This window comes from Hydra vulgaris, chromosome 08 (assembly GCF_038396675.1).
Source record: "Hydra vulgaris chromosome 08, alternate assembly HydraT2T_AEP".
Taxonomy (NCBI): Eukaryota; Metazoa; Cnidaria; class Hydrozoa; order Anthoathecata; family Hydridae; genus Hydra; species Hydra vulgaris.
In genome coordinates, this window is record NC_088927.1 from 33,844,045 (window position 1) to 33,864,992 (window position 20,948).

The 20,948-nt window shown below is 26.3% G+C and overlaps 1 protein-coding gene across 1 annotated transcript; it reads left to right on the top strand.

Moving 5' to 3' along the window:
- Positions 1-6,758: 6,758 nt before the first annotated feature.
- Positions 6,759-20,595, top strand: LOC124817532 (uncharacterized). Its single transcript, XM_065803486.1, has 2 exons — positions 6,759-6,899; positions 19,803-20,595. The coding sequence occupies exons 1-2, from the start codon at positions 6,819-6,821 to the stop codon at positions 20,388-20,390; spliced, it is 669 nt and encodes a 222-aa protein (XP_065659558.1). The 5' UTR covers positions 6,759-6,818; the 3' UTR covers positions 20,391-20,595.
- Positions 20,596-20,948: the final 353 nt, after the last annotated feature.

Sequence of the window (20,948 nt, forward strand, 5' to 3'; positions counted from 1 at the left end):
TCAATTTTGGTAGTGTAGAAACATAAATTTTGTTTTTTTCACGCTTTTTCCGTTTTTCTGCTCCGCTTTCGTATGTTCGCTTCATCTTTGATTCTTCTCGTCTCCCGCTTCCTGCTCAAGCAAGCACACAGCACTTCCTGTTTTTTTTGGGTGATGTCACGAACGGAATAGTCCATGTGAGGGGGGGGGGGATTAAATCAATCTTACATTATATTGCGTTTGCTGTAATAGTTTTTATCGTAACTATGATTATTTTGATGTCAAACGTACATTAACATTACAGGGGATATTTTAGGGACGTAGATGACAAGCGGGGGCCCGGAGCCTGTGCTGATTGGAGCCCCAGGCAACCGCCTACCTTAGTAGTAGCCTTAATAGTACGTCCGCGTCTGTTCTTCAACCAGTGACTTCTGAACTAATCACTCCCTCAACGGAATATTATGGATTTGTCACTTCCGTCATTTAAAATTTAACTTTTTAAAAATATAAATTTTCAGATTTGAATCTCTTCTCTTTAAGTTTCAAGCCTACTTACAGGGTCTATAAGCTCGGCACAAATATTTTGAGTAACTCTATCGAGTAATCATGTATTAAATAGTATTTAAATTTCATTTCTAAATACCTCTCTACTAATCAAATAACCGTGAATTGAATTTAAATTTCACTTAAGTGTTTGTTTACTCATTCTTAGTTGACGATAAATATCAATTAAATTTGCTGTGTTAAAAAATAAAATCAAATCGGTTAATTTATGACAAAATTTCTCGTCGCGAAAAAAACAAAAAAATTTTGAGTGAAAATTTAACAAGTGTCAAGCGTCTCTAATCTAATAGCTATCAAATCATGTACTGATAGCTATCAAATCATGTACTGATAACATGTACTGGTATTTATGCTGTGTTTACAGGGGCGTTTATTAGAGAAATGATCATATATAGAAAGTATATTTAACTTGTTATATTTGAAAGTTTAAAAAAATATTTTTACGTCGTGCTCTTCCTGTATTCCTGTATGTACAAGGTTTTATATTTTAAATAAGATAGTATATAAGTTGTATTACTGACGTATTTCTTTATAGTAAAATTAAATGTCCTATTAAGTGTATTTTCATTCAGTTCATTTAAGACTCTTTTTTGGTTCTTTAAGTGAAGTTACTAATACCACTTTGGTAAATTCACTTATAATAAATCTTATTAAAAATATTATTATTAAATACCATCACTTAACAATTTTTTATGATAATATTATAAATATAAAAGTAACACTGAACATTTTTATGAAAAAAAAACTAAAAAAAATTCAATATATTGAGCCATCTTATGTTAAAGGGCATTTTATCACTACTTTTTACTTTCCTTTCCACCGTTTTTTAGCTTGATCTGCAGCCTTTTTTTATCTTGTGTTATATTTCTGCCATATCCTTCCTAGAAACCTTGATTCCTCTTCCTGGGTTCATATCATTATTAAGATTTATATAATTATTAGGATTTATATTATTGTTAGGGTTTATTTAACTGCACTGGCAGCTTTGGTAGATAACTGCATCTTTAAAACTGAAAAAAATAGAAAAAAACAAACAAAAAAAACCATAAATTAAGTTGACAAAAGTTAAACTTTCTTTTTTTTATTTTAGTTTTTTTATTATTTTAACTTTAAATGTAGATATTTATAAAGAGGTAATAATATATTTTGATTTGAATAAAAATGATTATAATAAAGTAATAATAATAACAACAATAATAATAATAATAGTAATAATAATAATAACAAAAATAATAATAACAATAATAATAGTAATAACAATAATAATAATAGTAATAATAATAATAACAATAATAATATTAACAATAATAATAGTAATAATAATAATAATAACAATAATAATAACACTAATAATAATAATAATAATAATAACAACAAAAACAACAATAATAGTTGTTATATTAAATATAATAATAAAATCATGATAAGAATGAGTTCGGAAGAGTAAAAATGGAAGGGAGAGGGGCTCAATAGAATATATAGTAGCCTAAATCAAGTAAAAAAGCAACAACAAATTAAAAGAAATCCACAAGATAAAAAGTGTATACAATAAAGATAGAGATCAATAATACAACATAAACTCTACTGTTTATTTTTGTTTTGGATAAATTATTTAATTTTGTGGATAAAAAGATTTTTATTTCTGTTTTTAAATGTCTTTATTTATAAGAAGGTCATTATTTATTGAATTGATAATTAATGGAGTTAATGCACTGCTAAGCAATTGTTTTAAAGGTATTATAATGACAAGTTTCATTATTAAAGTTATTAATATTATTTTTTATAGTAGTTATAAATAGTTATAAAATTATATATATTTTTATCTTACATATATTATAATATATATATATATATATATATATATATATATATATATATATATATATATATATATATATATATATATATATATATATATATATATATATATATATATATATCGTACACCCAGATCAAGGGTGCCACAAGTCAAAAATTATGGATATTGAGTTATGAATGTCATTTGATAGTATGTTATATGTTGTACATGGTGACAAATACCACAAGTCTAAAACGAATGTTTACAAAATGACAGATACAAATGGTACTCTTAGTTGGAAAAAATGTTTTTTACTCTTAGTTGGAAAAAATGTTTTATGTACTCTTTGTTGGAAAAAAAGGAAAAAAAACCCTGATTTTCTCAGTTTGACACTTTTTGTATATATATGTATATATATATATATATATATATATATATATATATATATATATATATATATATATATATATATATATATATATATATATATATACATATATGTATATATATATATATATATATACATATATGTATATATATATATGTATATATATATATTATATATATATATATATATATATATATATATATATATATATATATATATATATATATATATATAATAACAATAATGGTAGTAATAATAATAATAATAATAATAATAATAATAATAATAATAATAATAATAATAATAATTAGAGATTAAAGTGCCATATTAGTGATGAAGTAATTCAAAAGCACTAAAGCAAGTTAGCTATGATTTTGAAATAGCATTTATAAATAGTTTATATTTTAGTCTTTCTTTAAATATTTCTAAAATGGTTGAGTTTCCTGTGTTCATAGATTAACCATTCCAAATTCGAGGTGCTGTCATACAAAAAAAATTTGTATGACAGCACCTCGAAGTTTTTTGTTGACGATGTGTAAATTGACAACTGTTTAATGATCTAGTATTTTGTTTTGAAGTTCGAAATTCTAGGAGTTCAAATAAATATGCAAGAGATTTAGATAATCAAATTTTATATGTGATAACTGATATCTTATAGATTATCCTTTGATTTATTGGTAACCAATGAAGAGATTTCAGCAGTATATCTGAATTTAAATGAATAGGAGAATGGAAAACGATTTGAGATAAGCTATTTTGAATTCGTTGGAGTTTTTAAATATTTTTTTGATAAGTACCAGATAAAAGCCTGTTACAATAGTCAAGCTGAGAGTTAACAATACCAGATGCAATTGTATTTGCAGCTTCTTTAATCAGACATGGACGAATGTGGTAAAATGCACGAATATGGTAATTGCAGGATTAATAGTGTTATTTATGTGCTTGTCCATAGAGAGTGATGAATCTAGGGTAACACCAAGGATTTTTACTGAATTTATTGTAGTTAGTGTTGTTCTAAAAAAAACTAATTTTTTAATCATTTTTGTTTGCTAATTTGTTTTCTAGATAAAACAGCTTCTATTTTATTTAGGTTAAGCAGAAGTCTATTTTCTAGAAACCACTTTGTTATTGCATTACCACACACATTGATTTTGTTAATACTATCTTTGCCTGGGCTGATGACACATATTGATGATGATAAGTACCGCGATTTTAGCTATAATACGATATATAGGTGAAACAAACATGGAAAATAGAAATGGGCCTAATACGCTACCCTGTGGTAATTCTGTTGAACTTGCTATTAGTGTAGATTTTGTTGATCCAATAGAAACAAAAGATTTTCGAGAGTGCAAGTATGATGTCAGCTTTTTTAATGTAATATCTGTGACCCCAAATTCATCCTTAATACAGGCAATCAGCAGGCTGTGATCAATTGTATCAAATGTTGAAGGTATGTCCAGAGATAGGAGAATAATTTCCAAAGCATCATCAATGTTAAGCAGGATGCCATTGCATATCTTTAATAGTGCTGTTTCGGTTGAGTGATTTGATCTAAAACCAGATTGTAAAGGATTGAAGTTAATAGATGAAGTTACGCGTGGAAGGAAACAAGATAATGCAAGCTTTTCAAGAATTTTGGAAATTGTATTGAGATTTGATATTGGACGTAGATTTGACAAGTCAAATTCTGCTAGTCCTGATTTTTTGGGAATTGGTGTTATTTGAGCAAGTTTATATGAGGCTGGGAAAATTCCAGATTTGAATGAGATGTCAGCAAGGTGAGCTATAATTGGACTGAAAAGTTCTGAACAAGATTTAAGGATGTTTATTGGAATAATATCAAGTGGCGATGTCTTAGGTTTGAGAGATTTGATTATTTTTGACACATCAGTAGGTGTGACTGTACCAAATGTTGTTAAAATATCTACCAGGGGATATAATTTTAAGATAAATTTAGATTTTGGATTTTTTGCAAGCCTTTCCTGGATAGTATTTTTTATACTTTCAAGTTTGCGTAGGAAATATTGACTTATTATATTGCATTTTTCTTCTGGTATTGTGTTTTTAGTTTTAGAACTATTTGTAGTAGTTTCTTGACATTATTCCATGTTTCTTTCTGATTACCATATGCTGAATTTAGTTTTGCCTTATAATGATTACATCTGGATTTATGAATTGCTGCTGATGTCTCACGGCATTCAATTACATACTTTATCTATATATATCAGTGATGTGGGGTCCCAAAAAGGACTCCGGATCACTGATATATATTATTAAAAACTTATTAAAAACAATAAGTTTCAAGTCATTAAATCTCATGAATTTTTTTATTATAGCAGATAATAAGTCAACAAACATGTTTAGAGCTTCTGAACACTACAGACTTGGAAAAAGTAGAGAAATAAAGCTGGAGTCCTTTTGGGACTCCGCATCCCTGATATATATATAATTTATATTTATATATATATATATATATATATATATATATATATATATATATATATACTTTATCTTTATATATATACAGGCTTTGGCAGGAATGGAGGGCTATAGCCCTCCATTCCTGCCAAAGTATATGTATATATATAAATATTTATATATATATTTTATATATATATATATATATATATATATATATATATATATATACATATACATATACTTTGGCAGGAATGGAGGGCTATAGCCCTCCATTCCTGCCAAAGCCTGTATATATATATATATATATATATATATATATATATATATATATATATATATATATATATATATATATATACATACTTTATCTTTATATATATATATATATATATATATATATATATATATATATATATATATATATATATATATATATATATATATATATATATATATATATTGAAAACTCTTTTTAACTTAGTAACTTATTATTAAGTTAATTATATTATAACTTATTATAAAGTTAATTATAATTTATAGCATAATTTATGCTATTTTATAAATTGATATAATATTATATAATAATATTTATTTATAAAATTTTATAAATTAATATCATTAATATATAAAATATAAATTAATATCATTATATAATAATATTAATTTATAAAATTTTATAACAATTTATTAAATAGTATTAATTATGCTATAAATTATAACTAACTTTATAATAGATTACAACCTTGTTACTATGTTAGAAAGAGTTTTCAAAACAAAGAGGCTTTTATTATTTATTCCTAGTTAAAGTTAAACGCTGCTTTTAGAAATTTTTTTCTATGAAGTATTTATTTTCAGCATGCTGTTTTCATTTAGTAAAACTGCTAAAGCTTCAAAAGTTTATCCAAGATTAAAGGAAAGCTTTTATTTTTTATAATTCTGGAAATGGAGACAAAATAGTATATATAATTGTACGTGTTAACCAGAATATAAATTTTAAGGCTGTTTTTTTTTTAATTAAGAAATTAATTTAGTGTCTTGGCTAGAGTTTCAGTTTGTTAAAAACTCTACAATTGGAAACGTCCTTTCTTACATGGGAAATTGTTTGTGTGACATGCTAAATAGAAGCTAGTTAACCTAGGTCAAGATGGCCTCTATAGTTGAGGAAGCTACTTAAATTGTGTTTACAACCCTTTCTCAACTCTATAACTCTGAAACACAAACTTTGATGAGAAAGATCACTGTGTAGAGATACAAGTTAACTCCTGTACTACCAGGGATGTGGTGGGAATCAAATTCGGAGCTTATCGCTTATGAAGCGAGTGCTCTACCACTACACCAATACAGCTAAAACTGTTGTATATAGATTCATATGTGTTACCTACCATAATCGTGTATCCATTCTTTACATAAATCATTTTGTTCTTTCATTTTAATTGAAGTTACAACTTTTTTTCTTGGTTAAGTCTAATTATTAGCCTAAATGTTTTAATATATGTATTTTGTTCCTTTATGACTGATAAACTTTCTGTTTAGATTTTTTTAAATAACTGTTAACTTGTGAATAATGTATAATTTATAAAGATGTATTAAAAAAAGAGTTAAGGTTATTTTTACTTATTTGGATAAATATGTATAGGAATATTAGGAATAAAGATATCTTCTGACATGCGCATAAAATATTTGGAGGATTTTTATGGGTGTTGTCAACTTCGCACAGCAGTTATGTTTATTGCAATGGTAGATTCGGTAAGTTTTTTTTTCTTCAACATTTACGCATTGTTTTGAAAATGTTTTTTTAACTTTTTAATTTTCTTGTCAAAAAGTCAAAGTAATCAAAAAAATTATTCTTGATTACTTTGACTTTTTACCAACATTTTCTGTGTTAAAGAAAAAACGCGAATACATATAAAATTAAATATTTTTGAAATTACTGCAAAAACACTAACTTAGTTGATTTGAATCTTTCTTTTTTTTAATATAATGCAGAATGTTTTTGTTTTTAATTTTTCTTTAAATGTTTTATACTTTTTTTATTGTTAAATTTTTTTTATTTTTTTATTTTATTTTATGTTTTATTGACTGATTTATTTAGGGATTGGCGCAGCGGAGCGTACTTATATTGACTGACTTGAATAGGTAAAACATGCGATGAGTGTGCATACATTGACTGACTTAAATAAGTAGAACATGCTAGGAGTGTCACTGTATCGAAACAGATTTTGGCTTCAGCAGGCAATCTTTTAATAAAAAAAAATGTTTTCTGATTTTGTTTTTTAACATTTTTTTATGTCAATAAAAATATGGTAAAAACTTTTGGATAACCTCTACAGGTTATGTATATATATATATATGTATATATATATATATATATATATATATATATATATATATATATATATATATATATATATATATATATATATATATATACACTATTGTCCATAATTATTCGAATATCATAAATATTTTGAAAAAAATCCTTTATTTTAAAAATTTTTTGTTTTTTATTTTTGCATTATTAGATAATTTAGGTAATATAAAAGTATTTTTAAATGTTTTGATAAAAGCCATGAAGTTAACAAACTAAATGTTTAAATTGTTGAAGTAGAGTTCAGCAATTATTTACATAAGTGTACTGTTTTGTTAATCATTCAATAATCACGCAGTTATCAAGTCCAATATTTATGTTAATTGTTCATTAGTTATGCAATTATCAAAGCTGATGTTTTTGTGAAGGTTATATAATTTAAGCAACATAAACATTTAACTATTACTGTATATTTTATTTTAAGAGATTTATTTATTCTATAATTTTGCTGGAATAAATTTTGATGTTTAGTCTCGCTCTAATAGTTTAAAAGTTTGTATAAATTGTTGAATTATTACATGATAAATGGCCAGAAAACAAGAGTTGACTGTAGAAAAACAGACTTTAGAAATCTGCAATATTCACATTGTGAAAAGAAAAATATTTTATAAGTCAAATAGCAAAAAAGATTTAAGATTTCAAGTTCAACAGTTTGTAATATTATAAAAAAGAATAAAGAAACTGGAAGTGTGGTCGATTGAAAAAGATCGGGGTGTTTTTAAATTACATCTGCTGCTGAAGACAGAAGAATTGCAGTTGCTAGTAAAAGAAATTATTAATTTTCAGAATTAACCTATATTTCGAATTGTTTTTGAGGAGCTCTATTATCTGTTACAACTGTGAAAAGGTGATTAATTAAAGCCAGGCTTGTTGGCTAAATAGCTGTGAGGAAACCTTTCCTTAAGTTTCCCAAGTTCTTTGGACTGAGGAAAGTTTTAAATCTTTGATTCCAAAAGATTTTGTCTGAAGTTTGTCCAAAGTTTGTCCGAAGAAAATTTAGTCAATAAATAATAAAACAATGTGTGTTGCTAACTGTGAAACATGGTGGTGTTATGGTTTGGGCTGTTTTGGTCGAAATACCACAGGTGACATAAAAACAGCAGGAAAAATAATGAAAGAAGTGTATTTGGGTATTTTTAAAAGTCAGGCCATACCTTCAGGAAATCGAATTATTGGAAAGCCATTCATTTTTTGAGAAGATAGAGATTTAAGGCATTCTTCAAAACTTTGTAGGAATTACTTGAGTGAGTTAGAGAATGATCAAATAATGAATAGAATGATTTGGTATCCCCAAATACTGACTGTAATCCATCACTATGTATTGAGTAGCAATAAGATCAAATGTCTTATTTTGTTTACTTAGAAATTCCTTAGCTTCAATAAGTCTATTAATTTTTAACAAGAAAGAGGTAACAGAGATATGTATGCTTGTTTCTGTTTATCAGGCACATTAATTTTTGATCTAGACCTATGACATGGAATACACATAAAACAATACATTTCCGGTTTTCTTTATATAATTAAATAATTAACATATATAATTAAATTACAACTAGTTTCAGATATATTTACTTAGAGAAATTGCAATATTAAATATTTCGATTTCTCTAAATAAAGATATCTGAAATGGAAAAACAACTATGAAGTTTGACTTTAAAAACTCTGCACATTTCAGAAACTTGTCACGTATCATGTTTATTTATAATATTGAATGGTTCTTGTTTTTTGTGAAAGATCTGGAAAACATTCCTCCAATCATCTGGTGAAACTCTTAATTTGCAACGATTTATCCAGCACATAAATTTCAAATAAATTTAATACGCTTTACATTTGAGGCAATTGATAATTTAAAAGTCATGTAGCATAGAGCATACAGACCATTTGTTGCCAACAGTTTTATCATAGCAATAAAAATATACTTTTTGAGTTGAAGGTAATAGTGCACATATTGATTGGCATTTCAGGGTTTGTTTGGAAAAGTAAAGCAGATTACCTCATAATTAAAAGTGTGCTGAGTTTAAAGACATGCAGCTCTTTTCCTCTGATAAATTGTTTCAGCTTTTCTCTGATGGAGCTGGAGTGATGCATTCAAAGCATTCTTATTTTGTTACCTACTTTTAGCAGCATTGGAATCAGACAATTTATTGAGTCTTATTTTTTACATTGTTTGATTACAAAATAAGCAAGTATCTTATTTAGGATATCCAAATTACAAGTTACACCTATTGATTAAAAACAAAATTTTCCTGCTTTGTCGATGCTTAATGCTATGAGCAGAAATAAGGATAGAAATATACAAATCCTGCTCATCCTTTGCTTTCAAGTTATTGAAATACAATATTGACTTTATTCTATCATCTTCTGTTGTAACTTCAAAATAATTTAGATTAACTACAACTACATGGTATTCCTGTAACATGATTTATTAATCCTAGATCTCAAGCAAACTCTTTTCCTCCTTTTGACTTCTTTTTTTTTTAAAGTTATTCTGTGACTGTAGGCTTGTTTAGATATGCCATATTTTTATCCATTGAAATGACCATAGAACCTTATAACATAGTTTTTTTGTTATGAATTTTCAAATTAAAATAGCTTAGTACCAGTATATCATAAAAATAACTTAAACTTAAAATTTTCATTACTTAAACTTGAAATTTTCAAGTGGACATCTGTAGTTTTACCCGTGTGGTCTTCAATTGTTTTTGTTTAGGTTTTTTGTTAGGGGTCATAAAGTGTCATGCTAAATTTATCTTTTGAATGAATTTTGAAGAATGATCTTTTGCTCTCTTGCGCAGAGATATTCATTCAATATCATAGAAGCATAGAAGCCAATAATATTTCTAAGTTATATTTAGTATATATATATATATATATATATATATATATATATATATATATATATATATATATATATATATATATATATATATATATATATATATATATATATATAGAACTTTTATATGTTGTATGTTTATAATTTTTTTCCATATTTTGTTGACAAAAAGTAAAAATTAAAATGCAAGACCGAAATTTTTTTTTTCATTAATTGATAGACTGCCTGCCCCAACCAAACCCTCAGTCGATGTAGCAGCACTCCCTTGCAGGTCAGGCTAAAAGATAGTAGATGTAGCAGCACTCCCTTGCGGGTCAGGCTATTTGTCAGTCGATGTAGCAACACTCCGCGCATGATTTACAGTAAAAAAAATAAAAATAAAAACATTTTATTAAAAAAATAAAAATAAAATAAAAACATTGTTTATATTGTTAAAAACATTCAGAATGTTTTAAAAACATTCAGAATGTTTTAAAAACATTCAGAATGTTTTAAAAACATTCAGAATCTTTTTAAAAACATTCAGAATATTTTTAAAAATATTCTGGTCAATTAAATTTGCGTTTTTGTGGTTTTTTTAAAAAACAATTAATTTGTAATTAAATTAATGGTTTTCACTTTCGCCCAACACGCAAATGTTGGACGAAAGTCAAAAGTAATTAAAAGTGATCTATATATTGGTATAAGAATTATTTTTTTCCTTCCGTGCATATATATAAGAATTATTTTTTTCCTTCCGTATATATATATATATATATATATATATATATATATATATATATATATATATACACCTAATTTTGAGGATGATATATATATATATATATATATATATATACACATATATATATATATATATATATACATATATATATGTATATATATATATATATATATATATATATATATATATATATATATATATATATATCAATTCTCAAAATTAGGAAAAATGAGGTCGATAGTAGATTGCCGATCTCAAACTATTAGAAGTTCATAAAAAAATATTGACACAAAGGGGTTACCAAATATATATGCACACAAATTTATGTGAAGTCTTATCAATTTCTTGGGACACCTAGGTCAAAAATAATGGACTTAAAACTCTGGAGTTTATTATCTGAAGTTTTTACCATGAGAAAATTCTTGAATTACAATTATTATCCTATTAAATTTAAATTATAATGACTTTATTTATACAATGTCAAATGATTCTTAAATTCGTTTTTACATTGGTTGCATTTATTACGAGTTCAATTTTAAAGTTATAAGGAAAAATTAATACCATTTAAAAAAACATACATCGTTTAAATGAAAAAATTGTTCATGCAAGAAAGCATATTGTCAATTAACTCAGATGTAAAGTGGCTATGATGATTATAAGTCATGTGCCTTAAGACAAAAAACAGTAGCCCAACATTTACATATGATAAGAGCAATGGTGACTCGGCAGGCATCTCATAAAACTTCTAGAAATTCACTTAATTGATTTTAATAGTTTAATTTTCAAAAACTCATCTAGATTGGAGGAGTTGTTAAATCTTGACCAAGCTTTAAAAATAACTCTTCCAAGCTTTAAAAATAACTCCTCCAAACATAAATCTAATTTGAAACAGAGATTGAAGCTCTGCTTCAATCTCTGTTTCAAATTAGATTTATGTTTGCTTTTTGAAATATTTCTTTTCAAACTCCTGTTCACAAAGTATAAATAAGTTTAGTCTTAGCTTTGCAAATGGAGAACCATTTGTCTTGTTTTCTTTCAGAGTGAGTTACATAAACTCCATAAGTGTTGAATGATATTTCTTTTTTGGTTTCATTGTGTTCATCATTCTTATTTTTATTGGCAAAGTTAAAGTTTTTGTAATTAATTTTCTAAAGGCTGCAGCTATCTAAGGAAGTTTTTTTAGTGTCAAATACTTCACTTGCCATCAGCATGTTGCTATGTCTAATATCTACATAATCAAAAAACTGTGTCACTGTCTTTACCATCTAATTTACCAATTAATGAATTCCAATTGAAAGGAACTTACCTGTATTAAAGTTTTCACTATGAAAAAATAGTGCATCATATGTAAGATATCTTAATTCTTTTAGTGTATTCTTTCAGTGAATTAGAGTCTATTGTTGGCTTCTTCATTGCATCATTTATAGCTAGCTACAAAGTGTGAAAGTGTGAATCTTTAGTTATTAATATTCATGCTGCCGGCATCTCCGATTGCTGAGGCTTCTTCTGTGTTTTCTGCTGTAGAAAGGCTATTTTTGTCAAATTTATCATTTTTTACTTGAAAATTAGCATATGCATTGTTGATTTCTTCAATGGCATTAATGCCTAAGTTGCATAACAATTTTAGATTCACTTAAATAAATTAAAATTAGATTTAGTATTTGAGTGCATTTTTGGTGCATTGACCGTATTTGGGTGAGTTTTAGGTGCTTCTGAATTTTAGAAATTAAGAACTTTTTTTATTCTCTTTTTAAGCAAATATTGCTTTTTTTGCAAAAAAGTACCTGTATATAGCAATGTTTCTGTCAAATATCTATATGGCAGGTGCTAGATGGGTTACCACTGTCTAAGTTATTTTCCTAGCATATCCACTGAGGGTATATAAAAGATTTTATTTATATTTGAACAAACCAGGAATGTGGAGAACTTTAAATCACTATGTTTTTTTGGTCTCTGGTGTCCAAGAGCACTAAAAATGTTGACTTATAATCTGCAATAATTGCTCTATCACCTTTCTCTTTGTTCTTTATTATTCTCTTTCTTCCCAAGGCTGCACTCTTGTTGATGTAATTTTAGATCAAATTGAACATGCGCTCTCTTTTTGCCCCTCTGCCAATATTGTTGTTATTGGTGACTTTAATGCTTATTACACTAAATGGCACTAAAGCCTATAACTTTTGCATTTCTCAATCTTTTACTCAGATAGTTAACTTTGTTACTCCTTTTCCATACAACCCTAATTTACCTTCATTCCTTGATTTATGTCTGGTCTCTGATCCTAGCATGTGTTCAGATTCTCCCTTTTCTCCTTTAGGTGGTCAGTCAAAACCTCCGGTTTTTTCCTGGTTGCCCTGCCAGTGACTGAATCAGTTTTTGTTTCTCATTTGAGTTGTCCGCCGTGATAATCAATAGTCCGCTGTAATTTTGTTAATTTTTCTTGGGTAAAATACTGAAGAAAAAAAATTTAAACATCATACTACTAAAATACGTTTAGTAAGAATTGGTTTAATTAAAAGTAAATTAATTTATTTATTAATTAAATTATTAAAAATTGTCATTTTTGTTGTAGTCGATATCTGTTTCGTATCGTTTCTTTTTGTCAATCTTACCAAAGGTTTTATTACGTAAAACAAAAAAGTTGAAAGCCAAAACCGCAAAAAAACGTTTTATAAATAAAAAAATATTCTATTCTCTTTCCATCTTCATTAAAATTTAATTTAGTTAAATGTTTAAAATATTATGTTTTTAATATTTCAAACAGTTTTCATTATAGTAAGACTTGTTTTTTTTTTTTATAGAAAAAAAGAATTTCCGTGTGCACCATTAATTGCATTCTAATAATGTTTTTTCATGTGCATCTTAATAATGTTTTGTTAATTTTGTTTGATAAAGTTGAAATAAAAATTTATTTTTTTAATGAAAAACAAAAGAGATTATGATATTATTGATTCGACTGCTTTAAAAAAAACGTGCTTTAAAATGCAACAACAACATATGAAAAACAATACAGTTGCACTTTGAAATATTAAATCGCGTATTGGCTTCTTTTTATAAAGTTTGGTAAAATTATATAATGCATCATAGTGTAATCATTATTAAATGAAGTGTATACTACTTTAAATGCTTTTTAAAGTTTTCTTTTAAATAATTGCAAGAAAAAAAATCTTCATAGATGTTTTTATTAAAAAACACACTTTTGTAAGTGGAAAACTGTCTGGTTGTCTTGCTTAGCTACTGACAGGCATTTTTTTTAAAATTTCAGTTGCTCTTGGAGAAAACAAGTTGTCCTGTGCTACAGGACGACCATGAGGGTAGACCCCTGGTGGTTCTGACCATGCAATGATTTCTTTTATCTCGTATTTTCTTTTTGAACTCAACCCTTTCATCACACTACTTACTACTACCCTAAAGATGACTGGGATTCTTTTTGTGATTTTCTTTGTGACGGTTCTTGGCCTGATGTCTTTTCCTTTTCAGCTGAAAAATGCGCTAAGTAATGTCTTGGATTCAGGCAGGAGTATAAGCTTTTATTTCTTCTCTTTGGTTCCAAGTCAAGCATCATTCTACTTCAAGGTTTTCATCCTCTTGTGCAGCTACTATATCTAATCATTTTTATATACGTAATCATTTTTTTCATCTTTTTCAAAAGAACAACTCTCTTGAGAACAATTAGATATTTATTATAACAAGAAATTGTTAAAAGGTGCTGTCAAAGATGTGTTTACTAAAACCTGTATCTTATGTCAGAAGTTAAGCTTTAGAGACTTTTGGAAAATCTTCAACAGCATTGTTATCAAGGGTAGGTCTAACATTCAATCTCTCATTTATGGGACTAATCTTATTACTCCAGAGGGTAGGGCAGAACTCTTTGCAAAGAACTTTTCTTCTAATTCGACTCTCAAATCTTATGTTCATTCTCTTCCTTCCGTTCCAATTAAACAGGTTAACTTATTGTTAGACATTCAAATCACTCCAGCTTCGGTTGCTAAAGTCACATCTTGGTTAAACTCTTCTACGACTTGTGGTTCATACAACATTCCTGTCATAGTCTTACAAAATTGTTCTCCAGAACTTTCTTCAATTCTCTATAAACTATTTAATAATTGCTTGACTGAGTTTTGTTTCTTGTCTGCTGGAAAATGACTTCTGTTGTTCTAATTTTTAAAAACTCTGGTGAACATTCTGACTCCTCTAATTAGCATCCGATCAGTTTTCTTTCTGTTATTAGCAAGGTGTTTGAGTCTTTGATCAACAAATCTTACATCCCATCTTGAGTCAAATAACTTACTGTTAGACAATCAGTACAATTTTGATCCTCTTGCTCAAAGATTGACTTGCTAACTGCTGTGACTAAACAATTTGTCGTACATTAGATGGAAGCAGAGTGGCTAGGGCTATCGCTCTTAACATATCTGAGTCTTTTGACAAAGTTTAGCATGTTGGTCTTCTCCATAAGCTTGTTTCATATGGTGAATCTGGGAATGCTTTTGAGATTATCAAATCATTTCTTTCTAACCGCTTTATTAAAGTCATCCTTGAAGGTCAACACTCCTCTTTATTTCCAGTAACTTCTGGGGTACCTCAAAGTACTATCCTTGGTCCTGTTTCTTGTCCACATTAATGATCTTCCCAACAACCTCATATCTAAAGTAGCTTTTTTTTGCTAGTGACTTAACTTTATACTCTTGTCTTGACAAAAAATCTCTTTTTAATTGCTTAGAACAGGCAGCTGATTTGATCTTACTTCTGTAACAGCTTGGGGCTCACAGTGGCTATTAAGTTTTAACTCCAACAAAACTCAGTTATTTATTGCAAACTACATTATCACATTACTGTTAATATTCCTATATTAATGAATAGCAACCCTCTCACTGAGTCCTCCTCTTTACCTCTTATACTTTTCTTAACGATTATGTTTACTACTGATCTTTCATGGGAACCATATATACAATCGATTGCTAAATTAGCATCAGCTATGGTTGCTTCTCTTTATCGTGGTTGCCATAATAATGAAAAAAAAGATTGCTGCCCCATTCCAAACCCTTAATCGATGTAGCAGTACTTCTTTGCAACAACAGGTTATAAGATAGTTGGTGTATGTACTGAAGCAACTTCCTGTTTTTGTATGATGTCATCAGTGTGCATCTAATGTTGCGTTTATATATGTATATATCAGGCCTTGTTATAAATAAAAATTACTTAGCACATTTGTGTAACAGAGTTTTTGACGTCATAAAGTTGTTTTTATTTGCTTTTCATATTTGTCATCGTTAACTTTTTTGAACTACTGGAATATACTAAATCACCACAAAACTAGTTTAATTGGATAATTAACTCAAAAAATGTAGAAATGTTATTGTGTAATAATGTTTTTGAATGTTTACTTAGATTTCAGTTTTTTAAAATATAAAAATATTTGTTTATTTTCTCAACATTAGACACAATCATAGTTTGTCTATAACTAAATGAATAAAATGATTTTTTTTAATTCCTTGAAGAGTTATGCAAATATTAGGAGTTTTGCAAATCACCAATTATTTTTTATTTTAAAAAAGTCAGCAAGTAATAAACTAAAAACTTTAAATATTGTAAGAAAAAAAACCCGCCAAACAATAGTTCAATTTTTTACCAGCAATAGTTCAATTTTTAACAGCAATTTTTTGTAAAGTTTTTTTTTTTTTTTTTAAATGATTGAAATGCCCTAGTGTTATTAAAATGGTTAGTAACACTTTTGTTATTTAAACAACTTGTACACCTTGTACATATTTTTAATGTTTACAAGAAATCTCATTTCTAGCGAAATAAAATAAGTGGAATAAAAGTCTTATAGGTTTAAAGACTGAACTCTGATGAAAAAGTAAAATTTGCTCATTGAGCAATATATAATAATAGCCACACTAAAATTTAAAATCAATCAGGTTAAATCTAAGCATTACATGGTTAAATAGGAGAAATACATTTTGTATATAGCTATATGCAAATGTATAAAAATATAAAAATTTTAAGTGTGTATACTTTTAATAAACACTTTGTCTGTTAAGTGATAAAATCAGCACATGCTTTTTGGATTATTTTGCTTAAACTAACTTTTCATTTTAATTATTATTAATATTTTTTTTTTACATTTCTTTTATTTACATTGTATTAAAACTGTAGCTGAATATTTTATTTTGATAAAAACGTGTAAGTTTTATAAAAATTCAAACAATAATTTAATTCAAACAGAAAATCAAAAAATAGTATTAAAACAGTAGATCAGTTTTTTGAAATGAATATTTTGATTATTTGGATAGTTTTATAAAAGTTCAAACTTTAATTTTTTTACATTATCTGATTTATTATATTTGTAAATAATGAGCATATTTTATGTATTTGCAATTTAAACTTTTGTCACAACAGTATGCAGTCCTAAAAATATTAACTACTTTATTAAAGTTTGGTTAAAATACAAAATTAACTACTTCATTAAAATACCGCTTAAAAATATTTTTTAAATATTATTAATCAAAAAAGTTTTTAGTTTAATGTAAACAGCAAAGCGTAACATAAAATTGCTCTTTGTATATGTAAAATGCTGTTCGTATGCCGCTTTGTGATAAGGCCTGATAACATAGCCTGCTGCTGCTAGGAATGCTGCTAAATAGACTGAGGGTTTGGTTAGGGTCAGGATCAAGGTCAGGCTTAGGGTTAAGGTTAAGCAAGGTTTAAATATGATTATATTTCTGTAATTAATCATTTTTGTAAATAGATGAATAAAAATGCAAAATATAGTATATAATAATTAAATAAAAATAACAAAAATACTTATAAAAAATATAGTTTTAAAACAAAATATTAAATTTAAATATGTATAAACAAAAATAGATATAAAATAAAAGTATAAAAAAATTATATATATGAAAATATATATATATATATGTATATATTATATATTATATATTATATATATATATTTTATATATACATTATATATATTATATATGTATATATATGTTATATATAATGTATATATATACATACATACATGCATATATATGTATATGTCTGTGTGTATTAGGGTGGAGTCAAAATTTTTTTTTTTTTAATTTCTCATTTTACACCCAAGGTTTGTTATATATTATAAAATAACACTGAATTTAAAAATTTTTTTAATAAATATTTTAAGGTTTATAGCTGATCCTTGAATATTTTACAGATCCCAATTTTTTTTTAATGTTAATTCACCTCCCAAGGCTAAGAAGGCTTGATAACTACAGATAAGGAGGCTACTTAATTATGGTTATAACCCTCTCTCAACTCTATAACTTCGAAATACGAACCTTGACAAACGAGGCCGCTGCGTGGAGAAATAAGTTGAGCGCAGTATCCTCTTGCTTATGAAGCGAATGCTCTACAACTACACCACTACTGCATTCAATTCTGTGATGTACCGGAATTCCGGTCTGAAATTGTGACTTTTAGGTCATTCTGGTTCCGGACGGAATTACAATATTTCTGGCTGGAATGCGGGAATTTTTTTTGCCTTTTTTTTTAAGACATGTGACACAGACTGTAAATTAAATCAAAAAATCATTGTCCTACAGCGCAATGAAGAACTATAGGTAAACCTAGGTTAAACATACAAAGTTCTTAACAAACACAATGTAATTTTATTCACAATTATGTAATCAATTATGCAAGAATTTCTTGAAGTTTATATTGTGGTGCAAAAAGAGTTTTTATCCAGTTTTGGGCAACAAACTAGCTCTTTTTTCATCAAAAATGTGAAGCCTGCCTCTGTGAAGAGTCTCACTTTGAATGTTACTTAAATTTGAAATAATTAAAAAGTATAGGAAGCCTAATACAGAAAGTATTTTAATTTTAACCTAAATTGAAAAATAGAAAACAGAGAAATAATTTTAAATATAAATATTATTCAGGTTAAAACATTCAATAAATAAAGTTATAAGAAACAAATAAAAACAGCATATTAGATTTAAATGAAACAAGAATCAAATTATTGAAATAGGTTACATATTATTGGTTATAAATATATATTATATAGCCACGATGCTGAAGTGCAGGCTTTCACTTTCGATCTTGAAGGTGAAAAATTGCATAAATATAACTCTTGTTCCAGCTAGAATTTTATTAACAGTTCTGGCAAATCCAGAAATTCAAAATTTCCAATCCATTACACCCCTACTTTTGAAGTAATTTTTTTCAAAAAATATTAAGGACCCACTAAATATTCAAGAAACAGTCCTAGACTGTTTCTAAAAATAATTATTTATTCAATATTGTTTTAAAAATCCAGAGTTATTTTATTATATAGAAGAAACCTAAGGGTGTAACGAGAAATTTTCAAAAAAGTGATTTTCACCATACCCTAATGTGTGAGTTATATATATATATATATATATATATATATATATATATATATATATATATATATATATATATATATATATATATATATATATATATATATATATGTATGTATATATATATATATATATGTATATATATATATATATGTATATATATATATATATATATATATATATATATATATGTATGTATGTATGTATATATATATATATATATATGTATATATATATGTATATATATATATATATATATATATATATATATATATATATATATGTATATATATATATATATATATATATATATATATATATATATATATATATATGCACAATGCTTTTTCATTTACAGTTATTTGGAACATATGAAGTTTTGGATTTCAGTATACGCATTTTATTGTCTGCCTCTCATAGCATTTCTCATACTAACATTAGTAATATAACTATATACCCTGAATCTGGAACAAATAATCGAAATTCCACTATGTTAACTAAAGCTTTACCAAAGTTTTATTTTGCTGGTATTGTTGTTGGTTGCTTAGATGTTTTTATTTCATTTTTCCTGTTATATGTTGCAGCGCGAAGAAAATATAAGCTCCATATTGTTGTTTTTATTGCTGCTGTCTGGTGCACTGCAATGGGTTTCTTAAGCTTAATTTCATTTGCATTCTCAGTTACTGGGCAAGTTTATATGGATATCGCCATTTTTTTGATTACTGCTGTTGTAGAATTTTTTTTTGCATATGTTATTTTTTCTTATCACAAGTTGATATGTATGGTTCTTGAAAGAGGTCTTCATGACACAAATATGACATATTTTCCAGAAGACCATTTAAATTTTACAACTGACCGAACAAATAAACCTGTTGACGAGCAACCAATAATGGATGACCAAGATGATTTGCAAATGGAAGATACTGGTAGAGCTATTGCATCATAATTTTTTATTTATTTTTAGTGCTTATCTAACTTTGTTTTTGTCGTATTTTTGTTTCAATATCATTATTTGTCATAATTGATTGTCTGAAACAAAAAAATTAGAAAGTTATTAGAAGCATTTATAACATATATATTAATACTGTGTTTTGTTGAATTGAGCGTTGTTTAAAACAAATATTTGTGTTATAAATATGAAATATAAATTAGGCCACAGCATTATCAATATAATTTAATATTCATTTAAAAATCTATAATTTGTTTTAAGTTACATTGGAGCAATAAATATTTTTGTTTTGTTTTGATTGTCACTTAGCAATAAAAATTGTCGCTTAATGATTGAAATTTGTAAAGATAAAAATTGAAATCAATTTTTTTGTAATGTTAATACTTCGTTTATTCCTAATGTAATTTTTTTTTACTTTTATTTATTTTTATAACTTTATACTTAAAGTATCTAAAAAATATTAACCATAGTTCTGTCATTTTTTTTAGAGGATTTAAAAAAATAGTATACATATATACTTATGTGAGTATACATACATATATATATATATATATA